At 44.1% G+C, this 23,586-nt stretch overlaps 1 protein-coding gene across 16 annotated transcripts in view; it reads right to left on the bottom strand.

The window, feature by feature from the left end:
• Nucleotides 1-8,252, bottom strand: part of KALRN (kalirin RhoGEF kinase) — a 671,338-nt gene extending 663,086 nt beyond the window's left edge. For all 16 annotated transcript variants that reach the window (XM_088837656.1, XM_055396730.2, XM_088837661.1 and 13 more), the window contains exon 1: nucleotides 7,812-8,252. In XM_088837656.1, coding sequence (XP_088693782.1) covers nucleotides 7,812-7,884 — 73 coding nt within the window. In that variant the 5' untranslated portion in view covers nucleotides 7,885-8,252. The remainder of the gene's footprint in view (nucleotides 1-7,811) is intronic.
• Nucleotides 8,253-23,586: the final 15,334 nt, after the last annotated feature.

The raw sequence follows: 23,586 nt of genomic DNA, 5'->3' as shown, positions 1-23,586 counted from the left end.
TTGCACTTTTTTTCAACACTGTTTGAACACTGTCTTCCCCATCTAAAGTCTACCCATCTTTCAAGTCTCAAGAAGTAACTACTTCCTTGAGGACACAAGGAAGTTCATTTGCCACTTTTCACTCTACTTGTTTATCCCTCATATCTGTGTTTTCTAGCTAATATCCAGCTCTCTTCTAATAAAGCCATGGGACAGAAGGGGAGGAGATGAAGCTAATTCTCCAAGTTTCTTCTTTACTTCGTAATAATTCCTCTGTCCTCCCAGCTAATTCTCTCTGTTCCCTCACTCAAGAGCAGACACAATTTCAAGCAGCTCTATTGATCCAACAGCCCTGAGGCTGACAATCATTTCCTAGTTATTCTGCTGCCAGTCATTCACACTCAAAGGAGTGGCAGGATGAGTCTGAACAGCATGCAAACAGAGCAGAAGCAGGACCAGACTGATTCACTGTACCCACCTGAGGCTCAGTGGAAGCAAGACCCCCATTCTTGCTGGGCTTCTCTAGATGGTATGGGGCCATCTGGCCCAGGGCCTGGGGGACTGGCATTTTTACACTTTGGTGGAGAAGTGGCGCCCTGATTTGTTGCAAGGAGGGTGCCCCATCCAGTTCCCATGGGAAACCAAACTGAGAAGGATTGGAAAAGGTCCCATGGAGGTCAAATTTAATAAAAGAATACTTGACAGAAGAGGTACTTACAATGTTCGATTTGGAAAGAACCATCTACATAAATTTGGAGAGAAGTGTACAACTTACAAAGACCTTTCATGTACAGTGTCTTATTTGAGTCTTTCAACAGCCCTATAAGGGAACTGGAGTGGGGGCAGGCGCCATCCTCATCTTACACTCTGGGTGTTACTCGCTTGCCAAGTCATCCAGATAAGTAGAGAGCAATGCGGAGGGTTCACCTCCTTCTCTCTTACCAGACCTTCTCGCCTCTTTCACAGGCTTTCTCTCCCTTTCCCATCCCTTAAATTCAAATGCTCCCTGAGGGGGGTATTATAATTATATCCATTTTCCTTCCTGCTCTATATTCTTTCTTGCAATGACTTTATACACTCCCAGAGCACAGCACATGGCTGCACGAGGCACTCGATAAATATTTGTCAAACAAATGACTAAATGAATGAAAGAAAAAGAGCCAAGGCCCAGACTCTAGCGTTCTGATTCCACCCAGGCTCTTGCACACCACTGTGCTGTCTCTCCAGCACCCCTTTCACTTCATGTCAAAAGCCCTGCATGGTTCCCCTTTAGGAGAGTCCCTCAGCCTCTGTGCCATCACATTCACATTCACTTAATAATGAAAACAATAGCTAAGGACAGCTAGGATTTCTTGTATTCCTAATGTGGGTCAGAAACCACCAGATGTTATTTATGTGTTTTTCCTATTTAATTCTCTCAACCTGTGAAATAAGCATTCTTGGTCCCATTTTGCAGAAGACTGAGGATGACATAGATTATATAATTTATTCAATATTCCACCCCTGATTAGTGCTGAGCCTATCTGATCCAAAACCAATGATCATCCAGCTTCTTGGCCTTAGCACCACTGACATTTGGAAGCTGCAGAATTTTTTATTGTCCTGTGCATTATAAGATGTTCAGCAGTATTATAGACTTCTACCCAAAAATTCCAGTTGCCACCCCCTTCCTGAGTTATGGCAACCAAAAAATGTCTCCAGATACCGCCAAATATTTCTTGGAGGACAAAACTGCCTCCGATTGAGAACCACTTAACTAAACTCTACTGCCTACCTCCAAAAGTGAACTACCAAGTTCCAGAACCAGAAAGAACTTGGAAAAGTAAAAGCGTTCATTCTTCAACAGCTAAAAAGGACCTCTAGTTCACCTATTCTGGTGTTTTATTGACACTGACAGTCGGGAAGATTTTTTTCACTTCTCAACTAATTTCTTACTGCAGCTTCAGTTTATTCCAACACTTCTTCCATACCCCAAGGGATTATCAAATACAACTGGATAGAATGTACCAATAATTGAGTTATTGATGATTGCTGGCACGAGGATAAATCAAAGCCTCTCAAATCCTATGGAAGTGTGCATAGATGTTGTATGTCCTAAAATATACTAATGTAGAAATAACCAATTATTTACAATATTAAAAATATTAACAACATTCCCTTTCCAGAGCAACAAAGTCCTCTCAATACTCCATCAGAAGTTCTTCAGAAATGGCATGATCAAAAGCCCAAATCATGATGGGTGGAAGTGGAGGAGAAACAAGAAGGAATGGTAAATATTAAATTAAGCATCAGGTTTACATTCTGCAGCAAACACAACATCAAAAAGAGATGTTTTTCTTTGCTGCAGATGTTTTCCTTACTCAGAAGGTAAGAGACTCCACCCCTTTCAGGTGCCTGACTACGCACAGACAGGATGATGATATTTACCCAAAAAATTGCACACCAACAAAAGGTGTTATTCCAAAATGTCCCTTGTCTATGATCTGGACCTGACAATGTCCAGTTCTTTAGGTGGCATGGGGTTTTTGAGAGAAAAATTGAAATAGTAATCAGTGAATACGAATATATCACCACCTTAGATTCAGCAACTGCTGATATTTTGCTGTATTTGCTTTACCTATATCAGAGGGAGATGGCTTGTTTTTGTTTGGTTTTGGTGACTCATAAACTTTTTTAAAGATCTTTTAAATAACAAATCACTTAATTACGTGAAGAGGCTAAAAACAATATAATACCTCTGATGAAGTGAGAAAATGAGTATAGACAAATGAGTGTTATAGGAATTCCAGGGGGAAAGCTGCTCTTGTGGGCTGTGAAAGCTTCCAGAAGAATGTGGTGCTCAAGTTTTGAAGAATCAGTTGCATTTGTAGAGTAGGGGTAAGGAAACATGAGTCAAACTGCCCTTGGACAGTGAGAAGAGCAGCCTGGCTAAAGCTGAGGTGTGAAAGACAAACTTGACCCTAAAGACAGTAGAGGGCCACTGTAGGCTCATAAACCAGCTGTGATGAAAGTACTGCAAGCTCCTTTAGGAAGTGCAATCTGTCTGCAGATGCCAGTTTGGAGTGGGGGTGAGAGAGCCAATTCCAACAGCCAAGAATAAAGGCTACTGAAAGAGTCCATGGCACCATAATGGATCTCCTGGCATAGGGCAGAAGCCCTGAGAATGAAGAGCATGGGCTCACTATGAAAGATAATTCAACAGAGATAGTCAGAAGAGAGACTCCTCAGAGACAATGCCAAGGTGTTAAATATCAACCCCAGGAAAGGGGAAAAGGCAGCAATAAGAATAAGGAAGACAAGAGGAGAAGCTAGTTTAGGGACTTGGAAAGACAGAGTTGAGTGTGAGGCTAACCAAAGTCCAAGTAATAGCAACAATCCAATTAAAAATGTCTTGACTCACAAGACCAAAGCTCAACATAAATATATGACATTTCCACATCGATTTCATTAAATTTATCCTCTGATTTCTTTTCGAGTCTTAAAGAAAGAGGTTTCTCCTCAGTTCACCAAAGCCAAGATTTTACTTTTGCTAGGGAACCTCCTCTGTCTCACCTCTTCAGATATCTAACTCAATCAATCTAGCATCTTCAGTTCTTCCTGCCCAGAAGCTCCCTCCCTTCCACATCTAAAGCTGTTCTGACTCTCCAACAAAAAATGAAAACTCTTTTTCTTGATGCTAATATCCTGTCTGACTAGCACCCAAATTCTTTTTGCTTTCACCAGTAAACTCCTACCCACCCCAAATGCCTACCCGGAATGCCTCTTCTAATACTGTGCTCCCAAGAGCTCACAGTGGCCATCTTTTTATCACATCCAGTGACACCTACCTGGCATCCCTCTTGTTCAACCTGTCTGCAGCTTGTCATCACATCAGAACCCACGCTGACTCTCTGGGGTCTCTAGGATCAAGTCTCCTTTGCTGCCACTTTCTAAACAAGGGTTTCTCCCCCAAATTCTAACTTCAGCCCTCTCCTATTCCCTTCACCCCTCCCTCTGAGAGCTGTTGCACTCACAAGCTTCAGCTGCAGCACACCTCAATGCAGAAGGCTTCCAAGGCCAGCCCTAATCTGCCTGTGCCCCTGTCTGGAGTCCCATTTCTCCCACAAACCGATTCCACCTGTATGCTCCTCAATCAGTTCTAATTATCCACATCCAAAGTGAACAGCATTACTGCCCTGCAAAATCCAGCTCCTGTCCTCAACCAGAGTGCATCAGTCAAGACACGGTTGGTCCTCTATGCTTTCAACCCAGCTACTCCCATTTTCTTGTGGGCTTAATTTTCTTTCCCTCCTACAAGTTTCTCAATAAATTCCCATATTTATGCCTTTGACAATGCCTTTCTCTCTGAGTGGTCCCTGAGTCCCCATTCTTTCTGCCACTAACCCAGCCAAGCCCCTCTCCCTCAGTTCTGGGTCACTTTTGCATTTGGGTTCTTTCTCTCTCTTATCAACTCCATCAATCATATGAATCCCCAGATAAACCTTTCCAAATATCACTTTCTTCAGGATGTGCCCTTGATCAAGAACCTAAAACGACTCCCTACCAATCTTGAATCAAATCCAATCTCCTCTCTCTTGGGCTTCCAAGACTCTCCCTATCTGGTCTTGTCCTACTTAACAAACTCTGTTTCCCATTCCTCCCTACCCTACACTTTTTGCTCCATCTTCCTGGCATCCTCAATGTCAGTGCCTCAACCTCCCTGAGATTTTGTCCATGATTCTCCTCCTACCCTCCATCTCTCCTTCATAGGCTACCCTCAGTCTCTCTCCTCTGTAGTTCTGCCAACTTTTTATCTTAGAGCACCATAATGTTCAGCAGTTAATTAATCCCTGCTGCTGCTGCTAAGTCACTTCAGTCGTGTCCAACTCTGTGCGACCCCATAGACGGCAGTCCACCAGGCTTCCCCGTCCCTGGGATTCTCCAGGCAAGAACACTGGAGTGGGTTGCCATATTGGGCAGTAATTGTCAATCTTCTTTTAAAAGCTCTTGGAGGATAGAGGCCACGTCGAACGTTTCTATCCCACAGCACCCTGGACAGCAGAAGGTTCCTTAGTAGGAGCTGAAAAGTCCTTGTTGGTTTTCTGTTCCCAATTCTGAGTTCCCATATTTCCCCTCCTCTGCCTCATAACCATGATCAATAAAATTATTGTGACACACTTTCCCAGGCTTGGATCAAAAAGTTCCCAGAAAGACAATACAGAATACACCAGTCTGTAAGACTGGGGTGTGGGGGGGGGGTGTGCGCTTCTCTCTGTGTGTCTATCTAGCCATGTACATGTACGGATATATAGGATTTAGAAAATATAGCTTAATCCATGATCAAAAGAACTTAAGTACCAAAATAATCAGAAGAGGACAAGGAACCAAAATGACAGAATTAGTTGAAACATGCCTAATTAGAGGCAGAGTATGCCAGAATTTTGACAAAGCAATTGCCAGTCTGGTCTTTGTGTGAGCAAAATTTTTCACCAGAAAGTAGGGGGTAACCCTGGCCCCAGGGACTTTGAAAATGTGTTTGAAGCTTTCTCAGTGGTTCGACTAAATAAATTTATAATATGTCCAACCTACCAGGTGTAGAGCACTATATTCCATGAAGATTGGGGGATCAGAAAGGAGACAGTTAAGAAATATGGTCTTTTCCAGGTTTAAGAATCCCCAGGCTAGAGATTGGAAGGGAGTAAGATCAGAAAGCAGAGCACAGCGGGCCACTCAGGTGAGTGGTGGTCCTAGACCCTACCACAGATAGCCTGCCTCCCCTCTTACAACTTGCTACACATTGTCAGTCACTTCCAGCCTTATCTGCTGCAGATTTCACCCTTCTCTGATTTGAAGAGCACATCAAACCTAGCCACCCCCACCCACAATAAGGCTGCCCAAGGAGGAAGGAGAATACCCCCAGCAGGATTCCACAGGAGACAGTCCCCAGTCGGTTATTTACTCTGTGATTTTAGCCAGAGCTAGACAATGTAAGCCCCATGTTGTATTTTGAAAGGCCCTGGGAAAAGTAACACATTGGACCATTATAGGTCATTAACACCATTAACACTGTGTGAATTCATTTGTCAGAAATTAGCAAGCCTCCAGAAACTGAGATCTGCTCCAAGTGCCTGGGACAGAGAATGGACAGGAACTGTTGTTTGGATGGTAGAAAAAGGGAGAGAGGGATGGGTGCCAAAAGATAATAGTGGGTCCAGAAACGGAAGGTAGGAAAGCTCATACTTCAAGAGTTTTCCCCAGAACTAAAGAAAGGCAGGCTTTTGTGCCAGATGAGAGGCAGGAGTTGGGGAAGGTGGGGGTGTCGGGGAAGACATCCTGGTGAATGTTTCCAGATATGACTTAACCCCCAGAACCTTTCTCCTAGACTATAAGGTTATAAACTCGGGTCAGGCACGTTTTTAGAACTCAGTGCTTTGGTTCCTGGGCAGTGCATATATGAGTGTGAGTCGAGGCGGGGGCGGGGGCGCGGTGTCTGTTAGAATCCACAACTGGGTAAAAGGAACAAGGAGACAAGGCTGAGCTCTGAGAAGCAGGGTAGGACAACGGGCTCCTTCTGTTTTCTCCAGGCTCTGGCATCAGCTCCTGTCCTCCATCTCTTTACTCTTCAGACCAACTAGAAAATGAACAAATGGGTCGACCAACTCTTGACTTCTAAAGCCACAAGTCTCCCCAACAAAGCACCCCACCCCTTCCCCTCAGATGACCTTCAGGGCAGGGCAATGAGGTTAGGAAACAGATGGGTGTGCAGGGAGCCTCCGGAGCTAACCTGCTCCTTGACCCCAGCAGTTCATGCGCTTTAATCCAATTTACAGAAAGAGGGAGTCCCCATAACTTATTGGACTCTTTGGGACAGAGATTCCAGACAAAATGGTTCCAGATATGGAAGCTGGGGAGCTCTACCTACCGAGTTGGTGGAAGCCACAGGTAAAGAGGAGATGGAGAAACCCTGGTCATCAGAGAAACAGGGCCACAGGTGGTGGGAGAGGAGAGTGGTCGGCATCTGCTCTGGGAATGGGGCTGTGCAGCCAAGGAACCTGCGACTCAGACCCAGGACTGGGTGGTGGCGGGGGCAAAGAACAACCGTGAAAGCAGGTCTGGCGGGGGAGCTCTACATAACACAGGCAAGCAAAGATTCAGTGGGTGTGTATGAGGGGGACGCTAACTCACACGTCCAGAATGAGTGATTCTTATGAAAAGCTCCTGCGTTCCCATCACTGGAGAAGAGGAGGACAAGGACGAGGTCCCAGGCGCCCACCGCCCTCCCAGCCGAGTCCGCCTCTTAAAGTCTGAGACGCCCGGCTCCTCACACGCATCAGGCTCCGCGGTCCACCGTCCGCCCCGCTCCCGACTGTCAGGCTGCAGCCTGCGGGACTCCCGGTCCCTCCCTGCACATCAGGGCCCGGGGCCCCTGGCCCGGAGCAGGGGTGCGGGCGCGGGGCGGCCAGAGCCAGGCTGACAGGAGCTAGGGGGAGGGGGGAGCCCCGGGAGGGGCGGGGGCGCCGGAGCGAGAGCGGCGCGCCGCGAAGTGATCCAGCCTCGCCCCATCCCCGCGCCCCGGGAGAAGGCGGCCCACGGGGACGGCCTCCCGCCTCCCCACACAGACTCCCGCAAGTGGGGTGAACGCCGAGGGGCGCCAGGCTCCCAGCCCCCACCCCTCTCCAAAACGCACCCAGCACTGCCGTAACAACAAGAATCTCGGCAACTCCGGCCCGGACGACGAGGGGGACAGCACCCCCCAGCACGCCCGCCCCAGCAACAGTCTCGTTCCCCAAACTTGTCCGAGAAGCCGCGTCCAGGGCAGCGGACCCCCCGGCTCCCCGCCCTGCCCAGCTTACCTGTCCGGAAAAAGGCGTCCACGTCCGAGTCGGCGGCTCCTCCTTCCTCCGCTGCCCCCTCAGGGGGGTTCATGACTGGGGGAGGGTGTCCACGGGCAGCTGGGGGGCGGCCAAGCCCGGGGCCGAGGGCTGCTCGGCGCCCGGTGGGCGGAGGGCGCTGGGCTGCGGACACCGGGCTTCGAGGGCGGCCGGCCGGGGCGGCTGCGCTGGGGCAGCGGGCGCCGAGGCTCCCTCAGGCGGAGGCGCACGGCGGGCTGGGGGCGCCTGGCGCGGGCTCCCCCATGGTCCCCCTTCCCCGGGGGGCGCTGGCCGCCTGCGGTCTGCCCGGGCCGGGGTCCGAGCTGCTTGGGCGCCCGCTCTCTCTCCGCAGCGGCAGCTGGCTGTCCTCCTCGCCCGTCTGCCCGCCTCTATTGTTCAGCCCTGCTCGGCTCTCCTCTTTATTTTTCCTCCTCCCTCCCACCCTCCCTGTCTCTACCTCCTCCCTCCCTCGCTCTATCGCCCGCACGCTCTCCGCCTCTCTCCCTCGCTCGCTCTCTGGCTCCCCCTCTGGCTCCCTCAGCCGCCGCCGCCGCCGCCTCGCAGCTCCTCCCCCGGCTCCCGCTCCTCAGTCCCGGCCAACAATGCCCCGGGCAGCGCCGAGCTCAACTGAAGCTTCGGCCCGGGCTGGGGCTTCGCCGCGGGCCCCCGGCGGCGCGGACGCCTCCCTCCCCCCGCCTCCGCTCGCCGGCCTCTCCGAGGAGCCCAGCCCGGGCCCCGAGCTATTGTTCGCGGCTGTGCTTGGCCGGCTTCCTGAGCCCCGCAGGAAAAGCCCCGGCGGAGGAGGCGGCCGGGCAGGGGGCGGGGCCGCCAGGCGCACGCGGGGCTTGCCCGGGGCTCGGACGCCGGAGCCCCGCGCGCTCAGCCTCGACCCTAGCGCTGCTCCTACTCCCGCCCGCCGGCGGCCGCTTCCTCCACCCCACCCCGTTCTCAGGTGTATGAGCCGCGGCCCCCCTCAAGCTGCCAGTCCCCCAAGATGGGCTGATCTGTCTCTAGAGGGACTTTTCCCCTCTCCTCCACAAGCCCCCTTCTGTCTCCTTGACCTCCTGAGCCTTTCGCATTTTCCTCACCAACTCCCCTTAGTTTCTCTCTCTCTTTTTAAAGCTTTTCTCTTCCTTCCCCCCCTTTTCAGCGCCCCTTTAAACATCTCTGCCTGTCTCAGTGACTCTTTGTCCAGTCCGCTCCTCTCGCGATGTGCCCCTGCCTATCTTTCCCTCCGTGACTCTGTTCTGTTTCTCATTTGTTTCTGCCCTGCCTCGGTACTTGGCCAGTGTCTCAACGCTCCTTTTGGACAGCTGTCAAACTCCCTAATCCCCGGGGCCTTGTCTGTTTTGTTCTTCTCCCTCGTGTGAATGGAGAGATCCAGTTGGCCAGGAGAAAGGAGGTGTTACAGCAAGCTGAATTTCAATTAAAGTGGGGAGAGGGACAGGAGAGGAATGGGGAAGACCTCAAAAAAGAAAGCAGATGCTGTATGGGGTAATTAATGCAGTGATTGTATTGTGCCAATTGGTTTTTAAGCAATAATTAAACAATAATTAGCCAGTGTTCTGTTTATAGTCCTAGTGACTGCAAAGCTTACAAAACAGAGGCTCTTTAGACCTGAGTACTTAATGTAGTGTGTTGGAGGCCATTGTTGCTACCTCATCCAGACAGATGGAGAGGCTGTGACCTGACCTAATGTGTTAAAAACACACCTGATAGGAAAATCAGATAGTGAGTGTAAAACTGATGGACTGCTACCCACCAGCCAGAATCTCCCAGATCTGTCATCACTGGTAACCTACTTGGTTCCATCTCTCTCCAGGTAAAGCACCTGGAACCTCTCCCGATCTATAACCAGCTAACTCTTAACAGCAAATAGATTTAAATGCGTTTTTAGTGAACCCTTTCTGGTTCCCTGTACTCCTTACTTTCCTTACTGAATGTCACAATTATTTTTCACCCATTGAAAAAATTAAATACAGTTGCCTGTCTTCAATGTTGGGTACATCTGTCAGGCCCCATTTCTTAAAAATTATTAATAGAGACTCTGACATCACAAGTTCATTGCCATGAGATCTAATTCATCTGGTCCAAATAGCTTGAACTGCCTTAAAGCAACCAGATGCCCCTTTACTTACCACCTTCCCTGACAATGAAAGTACTTCTCATTTGTCTTTTCTAAGTTTTGCCTTCCCTTTTACCCTAAGCTGATACTCTGGCCTGCACTCCCACACATACACATGATGGCAGAGCTGCTATGAACTGGCACCATTGTGCAGACAGAGAACCAGAGGCCTGGCAAGAGCATTGCATGTGTGCTAAGTCACTTCAGTCAAGTCCAACTCTCTGTGACCCTATGGACTGTAGCCTGCCAGGAGTGGGTTGCCATGCCCTCCTCCAGGGGATCTTCCCAACCCAGGGATCGAAGCTGTGTATCTTATGTCCCCTGCATTGGCAGGTGGGTTTTTACCACTAGCACCACCTGGGAAGCCAGGCAAGAGCATTAGCTCATCTCAAACTCAGAAAACATGTTTAGAGAAAAGTTCATATCAAATTTTCAATTGATGTGGACCAGAATGGGGGAAAAACTTATGAAATGACACATATTTTTTTAAAGGAAATTTGGCAATTTCTATTAAGGTTTTAAATGTTCATGGCTATATTAATATCAGACAAAGATTTCCTAGCAAAAGCTGTTACTAGGGATAAAAAGGGACATTTCAGTTAATCAACTGCACACAACAATCCTAAAATTTTTTGCATCTAAGAAAATTTCAAAATATGTGAAGCAAAACTGATAGAACAAAACAAAACGAAACAGACAAATTCCAAATTATAGTCAGAGATTTTAACATCTATCTCATTCAATAATTGATAAGGAAATAGAACATCAATAAGGATATGGAAGACTTGATCAATGCTATCAACCAACATTCTATAAACTGACATTTATAGAATACTCCACTCAATAACAGCAAATATACATTTTTCTTCAAGAACACAGGCATCAAGTACACAAGATAAACTCTATGCTAAGCCATAAAACAAGTTTTGAAAAATGTAAGAAGATTAACATCATGCAAATTATACTTCAGTTGTTTTTTTTAAAAAGCATGCAATATTCTCTGAACACAATGAATTAAGCTAAAAATTAATAACAAATATATGAAAAAAAAACCAAATATATGAAAACTAAATAAATACTTCTAAATAACCCATGATCAACTAAGAACTCAGTGGAGATAGTAGAAAGAATTTTTAACTGAATAAAGATGAAAAAACATCATACAAAAATCTATGAAACAGAGCTAAAACAGTACATAGAGGGAAATTTGTAGTACTAAAATTCCTATTTTGTAAAGTCTCAAATCATTGATCTCCTGTTCTGCCTTAAGAGCAAAAGAAATCCAAAACAGAAGAATAGAAAGTTTAAAAGATTAGAGCATTAAAAAAATAAATATACAACAGAAAACAAGGAGAAAAATCAGTGAAACTAAAAGGAAATTCTTTGAGAATATCAATAAAATTGATAAACCTCTAGCCAGACTGCAATAAGGAAACAGATAAGACTCAAATTAGTATTAGCAGAAACAAGAGAAGTGACATCACTATAGATTATAGATAGGTAAAAAGAACAATAAGGGAATATTATGCACAATTTTATGCCAACAAATTTGACAACTTAAAATGTACAAATTCCTTGGAAGACATGAACGAAATTTCACTTATGAATAAGTAGATAACTTAAATAGCCCTGTATCAAAGAAATTAAATTTGTAGCTTAAAAGCGTCCCACAAAGAAAACTCAAGACCCATATAGCTTGAATGTTGAATTCTATGAAACATTTAAGTAGGAAATAATACCAATTCCATACACACTTCTCCAGAAAAATTTGAAAAAAAAGAGACTATTTCCCAACCAATTCTATCAGACCAGCATTACTGTGATGCCAAAATCAAACAAGGACCATAAAAGAGTAAAAAGCAAAACTATAGTTTGCTATCCTGCATGAACATTGATGCAAAATTCTTATTAAAATTTTAGCAAGTCAAATAAAAAACATTAGCAAATACATAAAAAGAATAATACAACAGGACCAAGTGTGTCAGTTTATACCAAGGAAGCAAGATTTATTTAATATTTGAAAATCTATCAATGTAATTTACCACATGTTACGGATTGAATGGTGTCCCCTCCCAAAAAAAAGATAGGTTGAAGTGAGAGTGAATACCTAATCTGAGGTATCTGTGATTGTGACCTTATTTTGAAATAAATTCCTTGTAGATATAATCAGTTTGGATAAGGTCATTAAGGTGGACTCTTATCCGTTATGAATGGTGTCCTTATAAGAAGAGAAAAACTATGTGAAGACAGGGAAAACACCATGTGACAACAGAGGCAGAGACTGGAATGATGCAGCTACAAGCCAAGGAGCACTGAGAATTGACAGCCACCACCAGAAGGTAGGTAGAGGCAAGGAAGAATTCAGGATTCTACCCAGAGTCTCAAACTCTGGATTTGGTGATGGACAGAGAGGCCTGGCGTGCTGTGATTCATGGGGTCGCAAAGAGTCGGACACGACTGAGCGACTGAACTGAACTGAACCCAGAGTCTCAGAGGGAGCATGGCCCTGCTGACACCTTGATTTCAGACTTCTGGCCTCCAGAAGTGGGACAAAAAAAAACTTCTGTTCTTTTAAGCTACCCAAGTTCTGGTACTTTGTTATGGCAGCCCTAGAAAATTCATATACTGTATCTAAAAAGAAGAGCCATGTGATAATTTGAATAGATACAAGAAAGGCGTTTGACAGAAAACAACATCTATTTCTGATCAAAACTCTCAGCAAACTAGAAATTGAAAGAACTTCCTCAAATTAATAAATGGCATCTACAAAAAAACCTACAGTAACATTATACTAAATGGCAAAAGACTAAATGCTTCATCCGAACATCAGAACAAAGCAAGCAAGAATATCCACTCTCACTCCTATTCAACATTGTACTGGATGTTCTAACCAGTACAGAAAGTAAGAAAAAGAAATTAAAGGCATCCAAATTGAAGAGGTAAAGCTGTCTTTTTTCATAGACAACATAATTGCCTATTTAGAAAATCCATGAAATCCATCAAAATGCTAATAGAACTAATAATGTGTTTAGCAAGATTCCAGGATGTGAGACCAATATTTAAAAATAAATTGTATTTGTATACACTAGCAATGAGGGTTGTGAACAGAAGTTTAAAAGCATCATTATTTATATTAGCTTGGAAAAATATGAAATATGAAGGCTAAATCTGATAAAAAGATATGGAAGACCCATGCGGTGTAAACTACAATATATTCTGAAAGAAACCAAAGAAGACTTAAGTAATAGGAGAGATATACTGTGTCATGCTCAGAAGACTCAAAATGCTTAAGACATCAATTTTCTCCAGATTGATCAGCAGATTCGATGCAACCCCAATCAAGTTTCCGGAAGGCTTTTTTGTAGATATTGACAAACCAATTCAATGTGAAGAAACTAAAAAATCCAAAACAACTAAGAAAAAGAGGGAAAAAATAGGAGGACATACACTATCCAATTTCAAGACATTATAAAGTTCCAGTAATTAAGACAATGTAGCACTGTTCTTGCCTAGAGAATCCCAGGGACGGGGGAGCCTGGTTGGCTGCCGTCTATGGGGTCGCACACAGTCAGACACGACTGAAGCGACTTAGCAGCAGCAGCAGTAGCAGCACTGGTTTAAGACAGACAAATAGATCAATGGAATAGACTACAGAAACAGACCCACACATGTACTGCCGAATGCTCTGTAACAAAGATCGAAGGGAATTCAGTGTAAAAAGGATAGTCTTTACAAAAGGTGCTTGAAAAACTGAAAATATGTTAGTTTTCTATGACTGCTATAGCCAATTGCCACAAACTTAGTGGCTTAAAACAATACAAATTCTATTATCTTACAGTTTTGGAAGTTAAAAGTCTAATATGGGTCTCACTGTGCTAAAATCAAGGTGTTAGTGGGATTGTCTTCTTCCTGGAGGCTCTGGGAGAGAATCTGCCTCCTTGTTTTTTTCAGCTTCCAGAAGCCAGCTGTGTTTTGGCTTTTGTCCTCCTTCTTCATCTTCAAATCCACCCGTGGGCCTTTCACATTGCCATCTCTCTGGTTCTCTCGTTAGCCTCCCCTTGCAGTTTTAAGGGCCCTTGTGATTATACTGGACCCACTCAGAATAATCTAAAATAATCTCCCTACTTTAAGGTCATCTGATTAGCAACCACAATTCCATCTGAAACCTTAACTCCCATGTAATTTGCTATGTAACCTAACATAATCACAGGTTCTGAGCCTGGGAGGTAGACATCATTGGGGAAGTGCCTTATTCTATCACAATATCCATATACAAAAAAAAAAAAGGATAATTTGGATCAATATTTCAAACTATATACAAAAATTAACTCAAGATGGATCATAGACATTAGAGTGTACCTAAAACTACACAGAAGAACTGTACAAAAAAGATCTTTATGACCAAGATAGTCACGATAACGTGATCACTGACCTAGAGCCAGACATCTTGGAATGTGAAGTCAAGTAGGCCTTAGAAAGCATCACTACTAACAAAGCTAGTGGAGGTGATGGAATTCCAGTTGAGCTATTTCAAGTCTTGAAAGATGATGCTGTGAAAGTGCTGCACTCAATACGCCAGCAGATTTGGAAAACTCAGCAGTGGCCACAAGACTGGAAGAGGTCAGTCTTCATTCCAATCCCAAAGAAAGGCAATGCCAAAGAATGCTCAAACTACCGCACAATTGCACTCATCTCACACGCTAGTAAAGTCATGCTCAAAATTCTCCAAGCCAGGCTTCAGCAGTATGTAAACCGTGAACTCCCAGATGTTCAAGCAGGTTTTAGAAAAGGCAGAGGTACCAGAGATCAAATTTCCAACATCCGCTGGATCATGGAGAAAGCAAGAGAGTTTCAGAAAAACATCTATTTCTGCTTCATTGACTATGCCAAAGCCTTTGACTGTGTGGATCACAATAAACTGTGGAACATTCTGAAAGAGATGGGAATCCCAGACCACCTGACCTGCCTCTTGAGAAACCTGTATGCAGGTCAGGAAGCAACAGTTAGAACTGGACATGGAACAACAGACTGGTTCCAAATAGGAAAAGGAGTGCGTCAAGGCTGTATATTGTCACCCTGCTTATTTAACTTATATGCAGAGTACATCATGAGGAACGCTGGGCTGGAAGAAGCACAAGCTGGAATCAAGATTGCTGGGAGAAATATCAATAATCTCAGATATGCAGATGACACTACCCTTATGGCAGAAAGTGAAGAGGAACTAAAAAGCCTCTTGATGAAAGTGAAAGAGGAGAGTGAAAAGGTTGGCTTGAAGCTCAACATTCAGAAAACAAAGATCATGGCATCTGGTCCCATCACTTCATGGGAAATAGATGGAAAAACAGTGGAAACAGTGTCAGACTTTATTTTTTGGGGCTCCAAAATCACTGCAGATGCTGACTGCAGGCATGAAATTAAAAGACGCTTGCTCCTTGGAAGGAAAGTTATGACCAACCTTGATAGTATATTAAAAATCAGAGACATTACTTTGCCAACCAAGGTCCGTCTAGTCAAGGCAATGGTTTTTCCCGTGGTCATGTATGGATGTGAGAGGTGGACTGTGAAGAAGGCTGATCGCCGAAGAATCAATGCTTTTGAACTGTGGTGTTGGAGAAGACTCTTGAGAGTCCCTTATACTGCAAGGAGATCCAACCAATCCATTCTAAAGGAGATCAATCCTGGATGTTCATTGGAGGGACTGATGCTAAAGCTGAAACTCCAATACTTTGGCCACCTCATGCGACGAGTTGACTCACTGGAAAAGACTCTGATGCTGGGAAAGGTTGGGGGCGGGAGGAGAAGGGGACGACAGAGAATGAGATGGCTGGATGGCATCACCGACTCTGTGGACATGAGTTTGAGTGTACTCCGGGAGTTGGTGATGGACAGGGAGGCCTGGTGTGCTGTGGTTCATGGGGTCGCGGAGAGTTGGACACGACTGAGCGACTGAACTGAACTGAACTGACTGAAAACTATAAAACTTCTAGTAGACATTGAAGAATATCTTTGTGATTTTGGTAGTCAAAGATTTCTTAGCTATGATGCCAAAACCATAATCCTTACTTAAGAGGAAAAAAATGATAAACTTGACATCATCAAAATTAAGAGGTTCTACTTACTCTTCAAAAGACACTGTTAAGAAAATGAAAAGACAAGTCATTGGGAGAAAATATTTTAGGGTCACATATCTGAAGAAGGGCTGTATCCAGATTATGTAAAGAATTCTCAAACTCTCAAAACAAGAAAATAAGCAAACCAATTTTGAAAAAATGGGCAGATTCGAATAAACTCTCACTTTAGCAGATATATGGATGGCAAATAAGCACTTGAGAAGAGAGTCAACATCTTTAGTTATTAGGGAAATTAATTAATTAATCACAATGAGACACTACAATCTATGAGAATATCTAAAATAAAAAAATGTTCATATCAAGTGTTGCTAAAGATATGAACTAACTGGAACTCCCCTTCACTTCTGGTGGGACAACCACTCTAGAAAACAGTTTGGCAGTTCCTTAAATAAACATGCCCCTGTGATATGGCCCAGTTATTTATGGTATTTACACAAGAGAAATAAAAGCATACATCTATGCAAAGACTTGCACACAAATGTTCATAGTGCTTTATATCTATAATAGCCAAAAACAGAATGCAACCCTAAAATTCATTTTGATGAGATAAATGAATTGCAGTATGTTTATAATACATAATACGGCTCGGTGATAAAAAAAAAAAAAAGAATGGATTTATCCAATAATGAATGGATAAAACAAAAAATAAATATAAAGCATGGATAAAATAATTATGCTGAATAATGTCAAACTGAAAAGAGCCCACACTAAATATTTTATCTACATAAAATTATAGGAAATGCAAAGAAATCTATACTTGTAGAAAAGTGGCTCTGTGGTTGTCTGGAGTTGACCAGAGCACAAGGCTAAGAGAGCAGGAGCAAGAGGGTAGGATTATGAAGAGAAACAAGGAAACTTTTGGAGTTGATGGATATGTTCTTGATGGCACTGCTAGTTTCATGGGTCTACGCTTCTGTCAAAACTGGTCACATTTTGTGCTTTAAGTATATACAGTTATCAAATGTCAATTATACCTTAATAAAGCAGTTTTTAAAAAAGGGTAATGCCATAACAACTATATACAAGGGTATAGTAGCTGTCTTGAGGGTTTTATGTGGGATTTTTAGGTGATGGAATCCCAGTTGAGTTATTTCAAATCCTAAAAGATGATGCTGTGAAAGTGCTGCATTCAATATGCCAGCAAATTTGGAAAACTCAGCAGTGGCCGCATGGCTGGAAAAGGTCAGTTTTCATTCCAATCCCAAAGAAAGGCAATGCCAAAGAATGTTCAAACTACTGCACAATTGCACTCACCTTACACACTAACGAAGTAATGCTCAAAATTCTCCAAGCCAGGTTTCAACACTACATGAACCATGAACTTCCAGATGTTCAAGCTGAATTTAGAAAGGCAGAGGAACCAGAGATCAAACTGCCAACATTCACTGGATCATTGAAAAAGCAAGAGAGTTCCAGAAAAACATCTATTTCTGCTTTATTGACTATGCCAAAGCCTTTCACTGTGTGGATCACAACAAACTATGGAAAATTCTTAAAGAAATGGAATACCAGACCACCTGACCTGCCTCCTAAGAACTCAAGAAGCAACAGCTAGAACTGGACATGGAAAAACAGACTGGTTCCAAATTGGGAAAGGGGTTCGTCAAGGCTGTATATTGTCACCCTGCTTATTTAACTTATATGCAGAGTACATCATGAGGAACGCTGGGCTGGAGGAAGCACAAGCTGGAATCAAGATTGCTGGGAGAAATATCAATAACCTCAGATATGCAGATGATACCACCCTTACAGCAGAAAGTGAAGAACTAAAGAGCCTCTTGATGAAAGTGAAAGAGGAGAGTGAAAACGTGGCTTAAAACTCAGCATTCAGAAAACTAAGATTATGGCATCCGATCCCTTTACTTCATGGCAAGTAGATGGAGAAATAATGGAAACAGTGAGAGACTTTATTTTCTTGGGCTCCAAAATCACTGCAGATGGTACTGAAGCCATGAAATTAAAAGATGCTTGCTCCTTGGAAGAAAAGCTATGACCAACCTACACAACATATTAAAAAGCAGAGACATTACTTTTCCTATAAAGGTCTGTTTAGTCAAACCTATGGTTTTTCCAGTAGTCATGTATGGATGTGAGAGCTGCACCATAAAGAAAGCTGAGCACCAAAGAATTGATGCTTTTGAACTGTAGTGTTGGAGAAGACTCTTGAGAGACCTTGGACTGCAAGGAGATCTAACAAGTCCATCCTAAGGGAAATCAGTCCTGAATATTCATTAGAAGGACTGATGTTGAAGCTGAAACTCCAATACTCTGGCCACCTGATGAGAAGAGCTGATTCATTTGAAAAGACCCTGATGCTGGGAAAGACTGAAGGTGAGAGGGAAGGGGACGATAGAAGATGAGATGGTTGGATGGCATCACCAACCCAATGGACATGAGTTTGAGTAAGCTCTGGAAATTGGTGATGGACAGGGAAGCCTGGCGTGCTGCAGTCCATGGGGTCGCAAAGAGTTGGACATGACTGAGCGACTGAACTGATAAAATATACATATTTAAAATTTCATAATGTTGATTCTTTACAATGAGGAAAGAGAGAATCGTGACCTGGGGGAAATTTTTTCACACAGTGCCTAAGAATTCAGGGTGGAGGAAGGAGGAGAGATGTTCAGGTCCAAGTATTTAGAAAAAACTCTCAAATAACTTGACAGACAGCCCCTTCTCTTCACCCCACTTTGAAGATTTAAGGAGGAAGGGAACAGAATGACACAGAAGAACAGATGGAAGAATGGTGAAGAAGTGTAATGTGCCCAGAAGACTCCAGAGTATTACTGACCTGGGTTCTTGGAGTCTTTAATCATTAGAAATTGATAACAGGCCAGCTGAGGAATTCAGGCAAGGCTTTCATTGGGACTCTCCTACAGCACGAGGGAGCAAAGACAAGCAACGGGTGCCCTCACTCGTTCTCTGAGGGAAAGGCGAGCTGGTTATGGGGTGAGGGTAGGGGTAGTTCAGTGGGTTTGGTGGGAGGGATGGCTTAGGTGGTCTGCTCACCCTTTGGTGATACTGTATGCAGGCATAATGTGCAGTTCCCTGTTCCTGACACCTCAGAAGTGGAAGTTGGGTTTTGGCCTTTCTGTATATTGTTCATAATTTGCCCCAACTGCACATGTATGCAGTTAATTTTAGTCCCTTATAGTTTCTGTGTATTTTATCGCTCCAGGAGACATTTGTCCAGGTGCAGGCACTGCAGCAAAGGATCCCAGGCCCCAGGAACTAGCCTGTCATAGAAATAATTGGCGAGGGAGGCAGTAAGCACCTCCAGGAGGGTGTGGCTGTGCGAAGGAAACAGAAATCTGTGAAAGTCAACGAGGAGGAAATGCAGCAGCATGTGTTGATGGTTTGTATGTGAAGTGGAGCAGGTGTGGGCAGGAAAGAGAGACGGGTGGTGAGCTGAAGTTCAAGACTCAGCTGGACACTAGATAACAGAGAATGGTGGCACCACTCACCGAAGGAAAAATCTAGAGGAGAAACCAATCCAGGGAAAGATGGAAGAGTGAATTAGTAGGATATTACTTCATCTAACCCTTCATTTCGTCATCGAGAAAATTAGAAAGTAAAATGACTTGTCCAAAGTCACACAGCAGACCCTATAAATCATGCCTTCTAGGCCAGTTTTCCATGCTACTTCCCTGTAACACATTTCCTCCCACCTGGGGATCTGAAGTGATGATGAGCGTCTGGGTGGTCATGTCCAACCAGCAATTAGAACTGTCAGCACAGAGCCTGGGAGCTGGAAATATTGATTAAGGAGCTAGGAGCAGGAGCAAATGAGATAAAAGGTTTTCTATCCATTTCCATTAACTTTCCTCTTTAGACATATCATCAACTTGTATGTCCTGCTTTCCACTTGTCCAAAGGCAAATCAGATTTGCCTTAGGACCTGCTCCTCTTCCTGACTTTCCTGACATAGTTATTCCATTCTCAAGATTAGAAGCTGGGACACTTTCTTGTCTCCTCCACCTCTCCTACTTCCAGCATCCATGCTGTCATTTAGCCAAAGTTTTCCTTTGAAATGTCATTAGTTGCCCCCTTTTCCCTCCAATGTCATCCTAGTCCAGTCTGCAGCTCTGTAACCTTGATTTTCCACAACAGCTTGTCAACTGGCTTCCCCAGGCAAGGTGGGAGGAAGTAAAGCCAATGCCTGAAAGAAAAGATAAGCCAGAAAGGCAGAGAAGTCACAGGAACAGGCTGGCTGTGGAGACAGGAGACGAGAGGGTGTCAGGAGGTAGTTCAGTTCAGTTTAGTTCAGTCGCTCAGTCGTGTCCGACTCTTTGTGACCCCATGAATCACAGCACGCCAGGCCTCCCTGTCCATCACCAACTCCCGGAGTCCACCCAAATCCATGTCCACTGAGTTGATGATGCCATCCAGCCATCTCATCCTCTATCATCCCCTTCTCCTCCTGCCCTCAATCTTTCCCAGCATCAGGGTCTTTTCAAGTGAGTTAGCTCTTCGCAACAGGTAGCCAAAGTCTTAGAGTTTCAACTTCAACATCAGTCCTTCCAATGAACACCCAGGACTGATCTCCTTTAGGATGGACTGGTTGGATCTCCTTGCAGTCCAAGGGACTCTCAAGAGTCTTCTCCAACACCACAGTTCAAAAGCATCAATTCTTCAGTGCTTAACTTTCTTTATAGTCCAACTCTCACATCCATACATGACCACGGGAAAAACCATAGGCTTGACTAGACAGACCTTTGTTGACCAAGTAATGTCTCTGCTTTTTAATATGCTGTCTAGGTTGGTCATAACTTTCCTTCCAAGGAGTAAGCGTCTTCTAATTTCATGGCTGCAATCACCATCTGCAGTGATTTTGGAACCCAAAAAAATAAAGTCTGACACTGTTTCCCCATCTTTTTCCCATGAAGTAATGGGACCGGATGCCATGATCTTAGTTTTCTGAATGTTGAGCTTTAAGCCAACTTTTTCACTCTCCTCTTTCACTTTCATCAAGAGGCTTTTTAGTTCCTCTTCACTTTCTGCCATAAGGGTGGTGTCATCTGCATATCTGAGATTATTGATATTTCTCCTGGCAATCTTGATTCCAGCTTGTGCTTCCTCCAGCCCATGTTTCTCATGCTGTACTCCGCATATAAGTTAAATAAGCAGGGTGACAATATACAGCCTTGACGTATTCCTTTTCCTATTTGGAACCAGTCTGCTGTTCCATGTCCAGTTCTAACTGTTGCTTCCTGACCTGCATAAAGGCTTCTCAAGAGGCAGGTCAGGTGGTCTGGTATTCCCATCTCTTTCAGAATTTTCCACAGTTTATTATGATCCACACAGTCAAAGGCTTTGGCATAGTCAATGAAGCAGAAATAGATGTTTTTCTGGAACTCTCTTGCTTTTTCGAGGTAGACAGGAGGTCAAAATGGCAGATGCCTCAGATGGGTGAGGGACAACCAAGACTGGATTGGGGTAAGTGGTAGATTTCAGTGCCCTTTTGAGAGAGAAAGAGGAGGCTAGAACCAAGTTGCAGGAGAAAGAATGTGATGAGCGAGTAAAGTGAAGGGTAGAACACAGCTGTAGACAGGAAGGGAGCCAGCGTGTGGAGAGAAAATGGGAGAAACAGAGCTGCGTCATCTGTTCATGCAGTTTGGACAGTGACAAAAAGAAAATAAGACTGCAGTTAGACAGCTTGGTCAAGTGTCCAAACATTCATTTCATTTTGCTTTTCAAAACAGAGCTAGCTCTGCAGAGTTGAAGGACACGGCTGAGAAAAGAAAGTGAAAGTGTTGGTTATTCAGTTTTGTCCGACTCTTGCAACTCCGTGGACTCCTCAGTCCATAGGATTCTCCAGGCAAGAAAACTGGAGTGGGTTGCCATTTCCTTCTCCAAGGGATCTTCCCAACCCAGGGATCGAACCCAGGTCTCCTGCATCGTGACCAAATTCTTTACCATCTGAGCCACATGGGAAGCCCACAGAGAAAGAAGAGAGGGATCAAAAATTCTGAGGCTGGAAAACTATGAGCAGCATCACAGAAACGGGAAGCGCAGACAGCCTTCTCTCTTGTAGGGATCAGCCACCATCCTGAGAGTTAGTCTGCATAGAAGAAGCTGGTAGGAGATATTTGGGCCTCAAATCTTGATTGCCAGCCTTCTGTCCATACTGCACAGGAAATTTCTAACACAAAGCTGTTTCCTTTGTCACACCATTTTTCTGTTTAGAGTGAACATAGGAAGTAATCTGTCCTGTTCTTTTAACAATTCCAAGGAAACGCCAGAACATCCCCTGGTCCTCGCCTTGCTTGATATACAGTTGTGACAGAAACAGAGTTTATCCTGACCTCTACTCTTAATCTCTCCTGCTGTAACTGAAACTCATTCACTCTCATCCTGTCTTTGGGGAAAGATATGGTGGCCAAAAAGCCCGCTTGCGTGAGCAAAGCTGCAACAGGTAAGCTGATACAGAGTTCCTCCAGGCCCTAAGGAAGGTGCCCTCATAGCCACCACACGCACATTTCCGTCAGCCTTGCCTCTTCTGCATAAAGCAAAGAACTCAAAAAGACAAAAGCACATTCAAATATCCCTCAGGTTCCACTGACATTTTAAGAGAAAGACCCCTTTAGACAGTTCAGAGATTCAAGTCCAAAGGAAGCTAGAAGAAATTAAAGACCTAATAAACCGAAGTATATCTGAAGCCACCCAGGAAGAGTTACCTGGTGCTTAAGAAGTGACCAGACACATAACCCAGTCAGCCCAGGAGCTGCTTTGTGTCACTAAGTGGACTCAGGGGAGAGTAAAGTCTCCTCTCTGATGCCATCTCCGAGGCTAGGAGGACCTGCTAAGCATCCCTGGGATGTGTCTCACAGCAAGTGATAAGAAAGGAATCAACATGAAAAAGAGTAAGTGAGAAACAGAAGGAGCAGGATGGAAATGGGATAAAGACAAAGGTGGAAGAAAGATGATAGTAAGAAGACAACAAGATAGGAGAGAGAGTGCAAGAGAGGTGAGAGAAAGGATATAACCTTTTCCTGCTGTTCACTTAGAGCAAGGTTTTCTAAATAAAGTTTTATTGGAACGCAGCCTTGCCATTCTTTTACTTAGTGTCTATGTCTGCTTTTGTGGTATAGAGCAGAACTAAGTCACTGTGACAGAGACCTGTGGCCCACAAAGTCCAAAATATTTACTATTTGGCTTTTACAAGAAAAAGATTTGCTGACTCCTGACTTAGAGTAATAATCTCATAACTTCCTCTAACACTAGTAATGTTTTCCTCATTCTTCAATTATTCGTGATGCTTAAAATTATCTTCAGAAACTATCATCCTGAAAGAAACCAAGGCTAGAGCCAAGAAATGGGAAAATTATTCAGAACTGTAACTTAGAAAGTGACCAAAGCAAGACTGTACCAAGATACAAAAGAAACCTCAAAGCTGAAGAACAAATCTTTCAAAAAGATGGTTATACTTGGAAAAATGTGTGTATGTATATATGTGTGTGTGAAATACAAATTTAACATTGTTAAATGCTAATCAGAAATT

The sequence above is a fragment of the Moschus berezovskii genome, chromosome 1 (genome assembly GCF_049115385.1).
Source record: "Moschus berezovskii isolate FMDL1 chromosome 1, NW_MosBer_1.0, whole genome shotgun sequence".
Classification (NCBI taxonomy): Eukaryota; Metazoa; Chordata; class Mammalia; order Artiodactyla; family Moschidae; genus Moschus; species Moschus berezovskii.
The sequence above is the reverse complement of the archived record's forward strand: the minus strand, read 5'-3'. Positions and strand labels throughout refer to the sequence as shown.